This window comes from Oenanthe melanoleuca, chromosome 1A (genome assembly GCF_029582105.1).
Source record: "Oenanthe melanoleuca isolate GR-GAL-2019-014 chromosome 1A, OMel1.0, whole genome shotgun sequence".
In the NCBI taxonomy this organism is placed as follows: Eukaryota; Metazoa; Chordata; class Aves; order Passeriformes; family Muscicapidae; genus Oenanthe; species Oenanthe melanoleuca.
In genome coordinates, this window is record NC_079334.1 from 27,390,849 (window position 1) to 27,403,500 (window position 12,652).

A 12,652-nucleotide genomic window follows, 5' to 3' on the forward strand; every position below is an offset into this window, starting at 1 on the left:
GGCCATAGCTACTGTAGATATTGGCAATAACATTCTTCAGCTACTGGCAGTAAAGTCCTTGGTTTGTTGGTTGATGATTGTAGATGTGCTGAGAAAATGTGACACCTAGTCCCAAACCAGAGATTTTACCCTCGAATTCGTAATAATAATATTTCACTGATTACACTTGGCTCCTTGTCTTTGCCTGGCATGTCAAACTCCAATCTGACAAACCGTGTTTATGTTGGGCAGGAGCCAGAGAACACGCATTGTCTGTGGTCAGTGGTATTTCTTCTGAGTCTGAAATGGCCTGTGGGCTCAATCTCATGATGAAATCCCTGGAAGTGCTTTCTGTACTCCATTAGCATATTTGGAGAGACCCTTTTGATTTAACTGATGAATGGATTCCACCCTATTTAGGGTCAATTCTGTCCCAAATGTAAAGAAGCCTTTTGCTTCAGTACTCAAAATTGACACTTTCTTAAATCACGTTGCCTTTCAACAGACTGGCTGAAAACCAGCACAGATTTGTGGTGAGATCTAGCATCCTTTCTATATGGATCTTAAGATTGTATTTTCATTATTGCTGCTGACAGAAGAGGTTCTTTGATGATTCTCCTCAAATTTAGCAGAATAGTAATTCAATAACTGTGATTTAATGTTTTCAGTAAAACAGTAACAAAATCAACATTCAAGTATAAAGGAAAAATGTAATATTCAGACATAAATCATACTGTTAAGGCAAAAAAAAAAAAAAGGCACTTTATGCATCATAATGAAATTATAGCTCAACCCATCAGTTGTGTGGGGGAATGATGATGGCTTTATATACATATAAGGAAGACCAGTATAGATAACTCATCCCAGCTTTTAAAATAGTCATTTTGGTTACAGTAACTGAAGCCAAATTGTAAAGGTATTAAAATAGTGTGCTGCAAGGATGCTGTAGGTTTCTTTTGGTGCATGTGTCTGCTGGTGTTTTTCTTCAAGACCTTGAAGGTCTACAGAGTTGTAATCAAATAACAATTTTTTACAAATATGTTCTCTGGTTTGGGGTTGGTTTGGGGTTTTTTTTATATTTATTTTTGCCTCTAGCAGTCTTGTTGCATGTCATAATTCTGTAGAGAATCCAGTTGGCTTCAGCTGTGCTGTCATTTAACAAAAATGCACTGAAATTTGATAAGGCAACCTTCAGAAAAAAACTCCACATGGTATCTGATACTAAAATGATACAGTAAGCACATGCTTAGAAGTTGTATATTGGAATGTTTAAATTCTTACCGGCGCAAGCTAATGTCTTAAAATTAATTTGTTTGTGCATCATGAGGTAGCACATAAAAAGCATTCTTAGTTAAAATATGCAAGGAAAGAATAGTGTATAAATTTGGTTGGTTTTGGAGGTACTTCTGCAGAAAGCATGTAATGAAGTTGAATTGTGTTGCATAGAGGGTTATATGATTTTAGATGTCATTAAGCATTCTCCAGTGAACAATAGCACAATGACTTACTAGTGAACAGCCTGTGGTTGCAGCTGAGATATCTCACTGGTGCTCAGTAAAGCTGGTGAGAAGGCTAATTCAGACTGATGCTTACACAAGAGCATTTGATCCATAGTAGATTGTTTGGGCCATCAGACTGATGTTTGTAGACTTAGATGAACAATTCTTTTTTCTTTTTGAGGCTGTAACAAAGTTTCATGGGAGGAATTTAGCAGAATCAACTCTTTAAAAATATAAACTAAAATTTAAGGGAGAGGTGACCAGCAAGTTGTCTGTTGCCATATAGTAAGTACATACTTAAAGTAATGGTTGGTCTGGAAGTGGAGCTCACCAATAAACATAAAAGCCAAAGCAATAAGGATTGGTTTATAATGATGCAGCTTGGCAGTGTCCTTTGTGTCATCCCCTGACAGAGACAGCTTCCTACTCCCCTTGGCTCCTAACCTTGTATCAGTGGATAATTAGTTCCTTTGTTTGGAAAGAGTGGTTATCAGACTTTCTTCCACCCAGCCCTTTTTCCTCCAGAAGTAATGGGAACATCTGGCCACAGGCAGTGAAATACGGGCTTTGGAGGTACCCAACTGTTACATTTTCAAAATGAAACATTCGGTAAGAGTGAACTGAGGCTGATGTTTATCAGGGTTTTCCCTTCAAGTTTTTCTGAAAAGAGGCACAAATCTTCCTTCTCTTGCTGCAGTGGCAGTTGTGAGTGTGGCAGCAGTCTGAAATGGCCTGTCAGTTCAAAGATCAGCAGCACTTTTAGTCCAGTAGGTACAAGAGAGACCTACTGTTGGAGCAAGAAAGGAGCACTCTGTGCAAACTGGCACATTTATTACAGGTTAAAATAAAAGTAGTCTGGTTTTTGGTTTTGCCTTTTGTAGTGTAGTTAAAATTGGATTTGGAAGACCTCAACAATCCTTCCCTGGGGCAATTTTCTGGTACTTTTTGTGTTTAATTATTTTTTTTTCTGTTTCATCATAAATATTAGTGTTTATTGTTTAAATGTGCTATGCAAGTCAAAGACACAATGACTTGAGTTGACAGAAGATAGACTAAAAAATGTGAATGTTTCAAGTTGCTTCTTTTTAGAGCAGTTTTAACGTGTAGGGTTCAAACACAAAACAGTGTGTAGTATTAAATGAGTCAAGTCAGGCAATTATAAAAGGGAATAGCTGGTAAATTTATATTATGAAAATAGGAGATGAGAAAAGGATAGGTAGCTGCAAAAAAGTTGACTGTCAGAGGTGAGAAACAGAATGTGGTAACAAAATTCTAGTGTTGAAGTTTTGTGAATGATTTACCATGGGTGGCAAGTGAAGAAGCTGATGTTTGCAATAGTATTTTAGGCCATCCAGAAGAGGACCAGAGGTAATGAAATTTAAAAAAGCTAGGATTTTTGAGGTTTACTTATATGTGCAAAAAACAGGCCAAGTTTGGGGGCAAAGTTGTATTTTGTTTATATGCTTGTTTTTCATTTAGAACACAGGTTTGTTTACATAAAATGTCAAATTCTTCAGCTTGCAGAACTTGCAGATTTATGTTGGATTTCCCATCTCCCTTTCTTGTGCCCAAGTGTAAGTAGTCGGTGGTAGATGGAACTTCCACATCAAGTTACAACAACACAGTTGGATGTTAGCCAGATGAAAGAAAAGGCTGGACAAAGTGTAGCTCTTCCTAGAACATTTGCTGTAGCTGGCATTAGAAATAGATTATAAAGATAAGCACAAGTTAGGGCAGTTTATCTCCACAGAAAACAAAGTGGTTCTAGTGTCACAAGTGCTTACAAGTTTATCTGCCATGAAGCAGAGTAGAACAAATATGAAACTCATTTCAGAAAAATTATAAAAATAGGTACATTTCTCTGCCAGTAATACCAGTAGTAAAGTAAAACTGAGAATTGCATTGCATATGAGGGTAGAAAAGGTGTTTTTAAGTTGTAGGAGGAGGAGGAAAATGCCACAAGCTTTCCTGTTCCCCTAAGAAATCAAATGATGGCTGAATATGTTCTCCAGAGTATAATCTTGAACTGGATCAAAAAGTAGCTCATTAAATAACATGCAGTTAACCATAGGCATTTGATCATACAGAGCACCACATTTATTGAATACTGATATATTTTTTGCAAGTTGACCCTAAAGATAAGTATAAAAGAATTAACTAGAAAATGCTATTAATTGATGAAAGCTTTTTAATAAATTAGACTTCATTTGGAAAAATAAATCCTAAATGATATACAAGAAAGTAATATAGTTTCAGTTTTCTAAAAGGTTGTTTGTTTTACCTGAAATACTTTGTTGCCCCTAAAAGCTAACATTTTGCATTCCAGTAAACCCTTGCTTCTTAGGAGTTATAAAGGAATGTACCCAGATTCTCTCTCTCATACTTGAGGGTCTGTGTAACCACTTACACACCTGTTATGTTTAAAAAAGGATACATAAAATAACATAGGGAGTAGCTCTAATTTACTAACTTTAAAAATATGGAAGATTTATAAAAGTATGCAAAAAGTGTTAAAAAAGGACATTTGACTTTGTAGTGTTGACAGTCTCAAAGAGCCTAGGGAAAGTTCAGTCCTGCCATTAATTTTACATGTTACCTTATGACTTCTTTAAACAGCATTGTAGCAATATATTTTATACCTTGGTTTAAGTTTTTTGGTTTTTTCTTCACACCAAAACAGCATCAAGCCATGTGGTTTAGAGGAGCAGGCTTTTACTGTTGAAGTAGCAGTAGCAGGATTGCAGTGGGATGGCTGCAGGAGCAGCAGAGGGAGCAGAGATGGTGATTGCATGTAATGGGCAGGTCTGGGCCAGACTCACCATGAAGGCTGGTCAGCACCAGCAGGGAAACAGGTTGATTCCCCTGGGCTTGACAGCTGACCCAGCTGCCCAAAGGGCTATTCTGTGCCATTTGAATAGCAATATTCAGCAATAAAACCTGCAGCAGGATGGAGGAAGGAGGACAGCTGTGGTTATGGCATTTTCTTCCTCTTCTTGAGCACGTGCATGCTGAAGCCCAGCTTTCTGGGAAGCAGTTGGAGACACCTGTGTGCTGATAGGAAGCTGTGAATCAGTTCCTTTTCCCATTCTGCTAGGGCATGCAGCTTTTGCTTTCCCTATTAAACTGCTGTTACCTACTCCCACAAGTCTCCTCACCATCCTTCAGTCTTTTCTATGTTTTGTGGGAGCAGAGAGTGAGCTCTTCACTAGGTGTAGCAACACTTGACTCTTCACCAGGGTCAGCCCATAGTGGGAGGACAAGTGTCCTGCTGCCATCAGATGACCAGGCTGCCTGAGTGTCAGCAGACTGCCTGGTCTTGAACACTTAAGGCTCAAATTTGGTAGGTGTGTGGTAGGTTCTTGCTTTTCTTTTAACATTATCTCAGTTAAATTAACTGGCTTTTTCAGCTGTGTCAGATTGATGTAATTTTAGTTTCCATTTTTTCTATTTAGCCACTAGGAAATGTTGTGCTTATTCCTCTCATGCACATCTAATGAATCCCCTTTCATGTTATCATACAGCATTTAATTATAATTGCTTGCCTTTCCCAAGAGGTGGTTGCTTCAATTATTGCAAAAACTGGGAGAAATTAAGGTGGTGCAGACAAATATGACAATAATTTCCTTCTTTCAGGTATTTGAGTTTGTAGTCTAAATTACTTTCTTCAATTTTGTCTATTTTAGGGAGTTAGGTAAAAGAAAATTGTAATACAAAGATGACTTCCTATATAAAATTCTATGATCTTTCTAATATTGGTGTTATAGAAGTTTTCTGGCTGCTAGGTAACAATTTTAATGTATGGTTTTAAAAAGGAAGTCTTGGCTTGGTTGGCATTCTAACATAGCCAAATAAGCATGAGTTTTGGAAGTAGAGTGGTGTCAATTGGTAGGAGGAAAAATCTGTAAAGTACCTGCTGCAGGTTCCATGAAACCATTACAGAAAACAACCTTTCTTCAGCTCAAGAAAGTTAAGGAGAATAGATACTGTTTTATTTATAACATGGCAAAAAATAGGCTTTCAGCACTTAATAGTCTTTTTTTTTTTTTTCCTAATTCTAAAAAAAAAATCTCCCTTTCCCTTCAGGTTGTGGTATGTTGATCAGGGCTTTTTCTAAAGGAAGCCATTGCAGGGGATGTAGATGAGAATTGTTGTTTTATGTAAAAGTGTACTTTTTTGGAGGGTGGGGGGGTGTTAGAGAAAGGCCAAAAGATTTTGGCCTTTGCAGCAGTAAGTACTTAGACTCAAACTGTACTATTTACTGTGGAGTACCAAATGTAAATTTACAACTTAAGATCTTGGTTTAGACCTGAGGATGTCACGTGAATCTCCGAAGTACAGTCATGGGGCCTATTGTAAAAAGGCAGAGGTTTTGAGAATGAAGGAATAGGAATTCTGTAATAGATTTACATCTACTTCCATTATCATATTTTTGGTGCCTAAAATATTTTTATCTTGTTTCTATGGTAGCTGGTCTTCAAAGTAATGGATTCTGTGTAACTGTGTAGAATCTTAGGCTTGTTTTCCCTTACCCTCCATGTGAAAAGGTGCATGTTTATTTATAGCAGGAACAGTGCACACTTAATGACACAGTTTTCAAATTGCAATTGCAGCCTAAAGGCTGTCTTTGCTTCCTTCTTCTTATATACACATGAATTTATATGCTTGGGAATGCTTCTTGGAGGCTGTGGAGGTGGCTTTGAAGCACCACTTCAGCTGTGCCAACCATGAGTGCTGTGAAGGGAGAGAACATGCATATGGAGAGCTTTGGGGTGCAATCAGGTCAGTATTTTTTGAGGCCTTTGAGTTGAGATCCATAACTTTCAGTATCCCTATAAACATTTTCTGTTGAAATCCCTATAAATACACATGTTAAACAAGCACTATGGGACGGTGAGAGCACTACAGCAGGTTTCTGTTGTAGTTAATAGGTAAGAGTTAATAGATAAGAGTAGGAAAAAGCTATTTTGTCACAGTTTATAGGATAGTGGTGGTATCTGTGGTGTTTAGGAAGTTACATTAAAAAACTCAGCTCACTGATCTTTTATTTTGTTTTTTTTTTTCTATTTGTCAAATTGTTCTTGAGCTTGAGAGAAAGCAAAAAGCCAGTATATTGACCCAGTGTTGATCTGGGATTACATTAGGAAGGTGAGACAGAGACTGATGCTGATCCTTTTCCTGTCATCCCTGTCTTGTCCCAGCAGTTTCAGGATTTTACTCTCCAGTGAGATGTCAAAGCTGCTTTCTTTAAGTCAACATGACATGCCTTCTTTTGTGCTCAACTGTTGTGAACAGCTACCAGAATTTTCTGAAAAATGCAGTAAACTATAGGATGAAATTTTTTTTTTTTTTTGAAATCTGAAATCATCCTCAGTAGGAGAGAGGCATAAGCAGAACCTGGTGAAAAGAAGACAAATACTGTTTTACTCTAGGGAATACTTGTAGGTCCTGTTACAATTTGTTGGTTCTACCACTCTCCCAAAAACAACACAGGCAGTTTTACAATTGCCAATGTTTTAAAAAATTTAAAATATGCAAGTTGAAAATGAGTTAATAAACTAGAAAGTATGCCAGAATGGAGGCATATTTCTATTTTTTTTTAATGTGGCTTCAAAGCGTTGGTCGCCACAGCCGCCATTCTGTGAACAAAACTTTTTTGTTTAAAGACAATCTAAAAATTCTGTACTAGATAAAAAATAGACACTGATTTTTCCAGTTGTGCAAAGAGGCTCATGTTGGGCAGCAAAACAGAAGCTAACAGACTTTGTGCTCTATACCTAAGGAGGTGTGAGAAGCAGAAAGAGAACAGGAGGATCAGCTGCCAGAAATTAGAGCTTTGCTGGCCTCTCTCAAAAATTTGTCTGTATTGGGTGGCAATAGTGAATAGCATATGTAAATCATTCAGGGAGAGACATATTAGCTAGCACTTCAGTCCTACCTGAGATTCACCTAATACCCAAATTACATAGGTTTTTCAAAGTATATCTCTTTAGTTGGTATTTTTTATTTAGGTTTTGCTCCAGCCAGGTATGAGTACAGGTCATGCATATACATGGTTCAAATACATTCTCATCACTGAAAGCTTAGCATGTTGTTCACCAAGATTTCAAGTCTTGAAAAGTCTGATGATCCAGTTCTTTGTCAGCCTAAGCCAATTTGGCTGTCGGCTTCCTGGGCTTGCCCTGCTGTGCCTCTCCTGCCCTGCGTTCAGGCTGTGAGCTGCTCTGACCTTACACTGAACCTCTTTGGAGCACAGAGCTGGCAGGAAGCTCTGCACTTTGCCTGAGAGTTTCTTGATGATTTAGCATGCTGAAATAGTTCAAAGCTGCTGCAGACATGAGTAGAAGCACATGGTCAAGCCTGAGGGGAACTGAACAGGGATGGAGCTGCCAGCATTTGGGTTAGCTCAGGATGCCCAGCTGGAGGTGATAGGTAAGACAGAAAAAAGTACTTTCAAGAAGGGTTTACTGCCCTCAGGTCAGTATTGATTAAATCTCAGGTCTACCAGCAGAAATACAGAGTTACCTCTTGTGCTGGAGGAAAGTGTGAAAACACTGGTGCTTCCAGAGATGTCCTCAACTTCAGGGTAGAATCTCTGGGGGTGGATTGTACACTTTGATGTTGGGCGTGACTTTCTTTACTCAGATAAACTACCTACACTGAAAAACAATTCCCACTGTTTCAGAAATTGCTTCCCATTTTATGTGAGTCTGGCTGTGATGTCCTTTTGTCTCATGAGATGGTGATTGGCCATTTTAAGATAATATTTAATGTTTTTGTTTCTTGGCATATTTGAGATTAAAGGCAAACGGAAAATAAAAATAAGAATGTGCAGTCACCCCCCAAAAAAAATTCTTTCCCCCCTCCCTCTTGGTAAAAGATGAAGTGATTTTGTTTCCCTCTTGTCTTAGAAATAATGTATATTGCTGTTGGAAAAATTTACTGGGGAAAAGCAAAATCTGATGCAGAGAGATGGCTTTTATGTAATGGCATTTTCATTTTTGAAAGCTGCTGTAGTAAAGAATTATAAATAAAAGAAATGTAATAATATTTGTAATAGTTGGCTCTAATAATGAAGTGATTCTACTTTGTGAGACTGGAAAATACGGACTAAGTTTGTAGCTTTTTATAGTCAAGAGAAAGAACGGGTAATATATTTTGAATTACAGAAATTCCTTCTTATACTAAAGTAACTATATGAAAAGAAGTGCAGCCACAAGTCTCTGAATTCCCAGTGTCTGGTATTCCAGGTCTCTATAAGTATTCAAGTAAACTCAATACATTTACCCACAATGCAGTTATTTGCATTTTAATATTTCATTCCTCTTGTCAGATTAATAAGTTTGCACAGGTTTTTTAACCTGTTATTATAAGCGAGTTGAGGTATTTTAAGAAGAGAATATGCTTTTAAAACCATTTCTGTGAGATTATTTTTCACTGCATAAATATTTCAGTTCTATATGGTAACACTACAGATGTTAAAAGATGTTTTAGGAAATTCTGCATTCTACTTGTCCCTTCTCTTTTTGACATCATTTGCTGCAGGATCTGAACAAGCGCTTGTCGCTGCCCGCTGACATCAGGATACCCGATGGCTACCTGGAGAAGCTGCAGATTAACAGCCCGCCCTTCGACCAGCCAATGAGCCGGCGCTCTCGGCGAGCATCCCTGGTAAGTGCAGTGCACCTGCCTTTCTAACCAACCTCCCAGCTCCTCAGAATCCATTTAATTCACAGGCCTGCATTCCATAGGTGTATTTCAGCATCATTTCCACTTGGACATTTTATTCCTGAGCATCAGCATCAGCATGTACTTGTCAAAATCCGATGAAGAACTTTAGACCTTGTTTCATTTTTCTTGTGCTAACTTGGTGCTGTAGTATTTCTCATTGAAGGTCTTGACCTATTGAAATCAGTGGCTAAACTCAACTCCAGAAGTACATACTTAAATCCTTCTGCTTTTAAGAACAGGGATGATCTGTTTGAGCAAATAGGCCACACAGTCTTAGGTCAGGGCTTCATCTCCTCGTGATTTAGTAGGAAGGCCCTAAAGCAGCATAATAAGAAGGCAGGTCCTTCTCACTGTTCTTTTTGTATTTGATAACAATCCTTTCTCAGAATTGCTGTGGAGACAATAGTGGGTGTTTTTTTGTTTTCTTTTTTAAAGCACATGTAATTTCCTTAAAGAATAAAGGCATACATTTGCATATATCTTTTTGGATTTTTGCATTACTTTAAAAAATAAGTCTTTTCCTTAGAGATGACAGAATGAGGATTCCTATACTGTAATTAGAGTGTAAGTGCTAGAAAACTTGGATATTTGTACATATAAATTATGCACATCCCTGGAATAATAAAAAAAAAACATTATTGTCTTATTTTTTAAAAAATTGCTATGTTTCAGTCATAGTTTCAGCTATCAGTGTTGTCTAGTGTTGAGGTCTTAAAGAATTGATAGACTGTTACTGAGGTCCTGAGTAAATTCATTAGTGAGAAATTTGTCACAGAGAAAAACTGAATAGGTTTATGAAGTGCACATTGTTTTTTCTTTATTTAATTACTTATGTACTGAAAAATAAATATGAAAGTACATATAGTGAAATAGGTTTATTAACTGTAAAAATATCTTTACTGTATTTGTTGTGGATAAGACCTATAACAAAGCAGTGTTTGAGTATTTTTACCCTGAAAGAAAAAAATTAGTGTACTGGACTAATAAAGCCCTGAGCTACATGCCACCTTTTGCAAATAACAATATTTTTAAAAAAATAAAATGCTTGAGTGAAGCTCTGGTAGTAATGAGAAGTTATCAGGCTTAAATACTTGTGCCAGAATTTTATAGCTCACCACTTAGTTGCTTAGTTGTAGCATAGAACTGAGGAACTGACTTCCCCAAACCTCTCTTCAGATGCTGGCAAAATACCTTTTCAGTAGAACCTTGCCAGTGGAGTTAAGTATTTGGGAGGTCCTGTAAATCTGAATTCCCTTGCCCAATTAATGGTGACCCCTGAGAGCAGCTGAAGTTCTCTGCTCTTTACCTCTGAGAAGACTGACAGAAAAACAGTGCCCTCTAATGAATGTGGTGTGTGCCGGGAATCAGCTTCCCGTCACAAGGTTGTTTTGTTTTCTCTTTTAAAATGCTTTCATTTTTAAAGGGCTTTAAAGTCCAAAATGAAACCTTCCAGCACTGCTGTGGTATATAGGCATGCATTTGCTATGATTTCAAACTAAGCTTTCAAAAAAAGAAACCCAAGGAATCGTTGTTCTTAAATTGTAATTGAAAGCCTACTTAGCAGACTTCTACTTACAATACATGAGTATTGTGCTCTGATTCAAAGGCATGTCTCTTTCAAGACTTAATAGGAATCAAAGGGAAAAGGCTGTAGAAAGTACCAGGTGAGGACTTGTTATACTTTAGGTTTGCTGTTTTTCTTTGAAATACAAGAAAAATAAATTGTTTTTTTACAGTAATTGCATTTTGTGTATACATGTACAGTATTGTATGCACAGTCATTGCCATAAATATTGTGCTTCTATGTAAGGCAAGATAAATGCATATTGCAGAAAAAGGTGGAACAGTTCAAAGATTATTTTGCACTAAAAATTAAACTGATCTTAGTTTGAGGAATTTAAAACTTATTTTTTCGTAGGAGTGATAAGGAACCAAGATGTGATCAAAAATTTTAAAACATTGTAAAGCAGGTGTTAAAGAATACCTGTCTTCTCTATGTAGGAAATATTGTATGATTTTTTTTTTTTAATTAAACAGATACTAAGTTTATGAGTCTCAATGAAAAACACTGAGGTTTCTTAGAAATCAGGTTTTTAAATTCCAGACTGTCTGGTGGTAGCAAGACCAATGGCTGTGAGTTCTTCTTTAGTTTCTCCAATAAGCTAAGCAGCCTGTCTTTTTAATTCTATTACCATCTCATTCTCACTTCAAGATATGTTTGTTTAACTAGGTCAAAATTCACTTTGGAAACATAATATTTATTTTGCTAACACTGCACCTATATCAGTGGTATGTTTGAAATCTCACTGGTAGCTACAAGGGTAGCAAATATCAACTTGGCTTGTATTTTGAGGTAAAGAGTTTGTCTTTGATAAGCGCCTGAATGTGCATGATGCTAAGGTCTCCTTATACAGTTCTAAAACATTTCAGTTCTAACACTAGTTAAAGCAGAATTTCTCTTAATGTTGTATTAATGTAATTAATCACCTGTTAGTTTTTTCCCCTAGATGTATTAAATATGTTTGCAGACAAGGTCTTACCCTTATTTTCATACATGTGTTCTGAAAACTAAGTATTAATCAAACTTTTCTTCCCTTCGTATTATATTGTTGTCAAATCTTAATACACTCAACAGTATTTATGTTACCCTGTGTTACCATGAAATAGTAGAAAACTTTTAAATCCATCCGATTTTTAGGAGCAAATCAGCATGTGACATGTGGATCTAGGTGCTGAAGACAGCTTAGGGTCAAAGGATTGTTCCTTGGAAGGAAACAGCCAGTGAAGAGCTATGTTTGGAAGTGAAAGGAGGGAGTGATGCTGGGGAGAAAACATGGCTCTTTTGTTGAAATGTGTGTTCACTTGTCAGTAAAGCATAACCCCATGAAGCCTATAGATTTGGGGGTTTGACAGAGTACAGGCTATATATGTTTTGTAATTGTTTCAATTCACATGTTTGTATGTTTACTTTCAGTATTATTTACACTGCAGGTGCAATAGGAAGCTTTGGTGTAATTCACAGTGGTCTTAGGAGCAAATAATTGTAAGAGATAACTATGTCATATGAGAGTAGAAGTGGATTTGAACAGGAAAAGAATAATGATCTTACAGTGTTCAGAAGTAAATGTGTTACATATGCAGGCACACTCTTCTGGCTTGCATTGAAGACCTAAGTTGGTGACAAAGAAAGAGAAGGTGAATAAATAGATCCAAGTAAAAATACACAAAGATTTGGAGTTAAGAGGTATGAAATGTGAACTGCTGAGACAAAGCTGGAGCTTGTTGAGGAATGATGCTTAGGGATTTTCTTGCTAAAGTTTTAGTCCAAAAGGCATTGAGAAGTCAGAATGGAAGAGGAAACTTAGAGCTAAGATCTTGAATACAGCATACAAATAAGGTTACTTTGAAAAAAGCAGCAGCATGTGGTTATGCTGAGCTAGAGAAAG

At 37.0% G+C, this 12,652-nt stretch overlaps 1 protein-coding gene across 2 annotated transcripts in view; it reads left to right on the forward strand.

The window, feature by feature from the left end:
* CDK17 (cyclin dependent kinase 17) overlaps positions 1-12,652 on the forward strand; it is a 53,434-nt gene that overhangs the window by 26,805 nt on the left and 13,977 nt on the right. For both annotated transcript variants that reach the window (XM_056482516.1, XM_056482517.1), the window contains one exon: positions 9,021-9,146. In XM_056482516.1, coding sequence (XP_056338491.1) covers positions 9,021-9,146 — 126 coding nt within the window. The remainder of the gene's footprint in view (positions 1-9,020; positions 9,147-12,652) is intronic.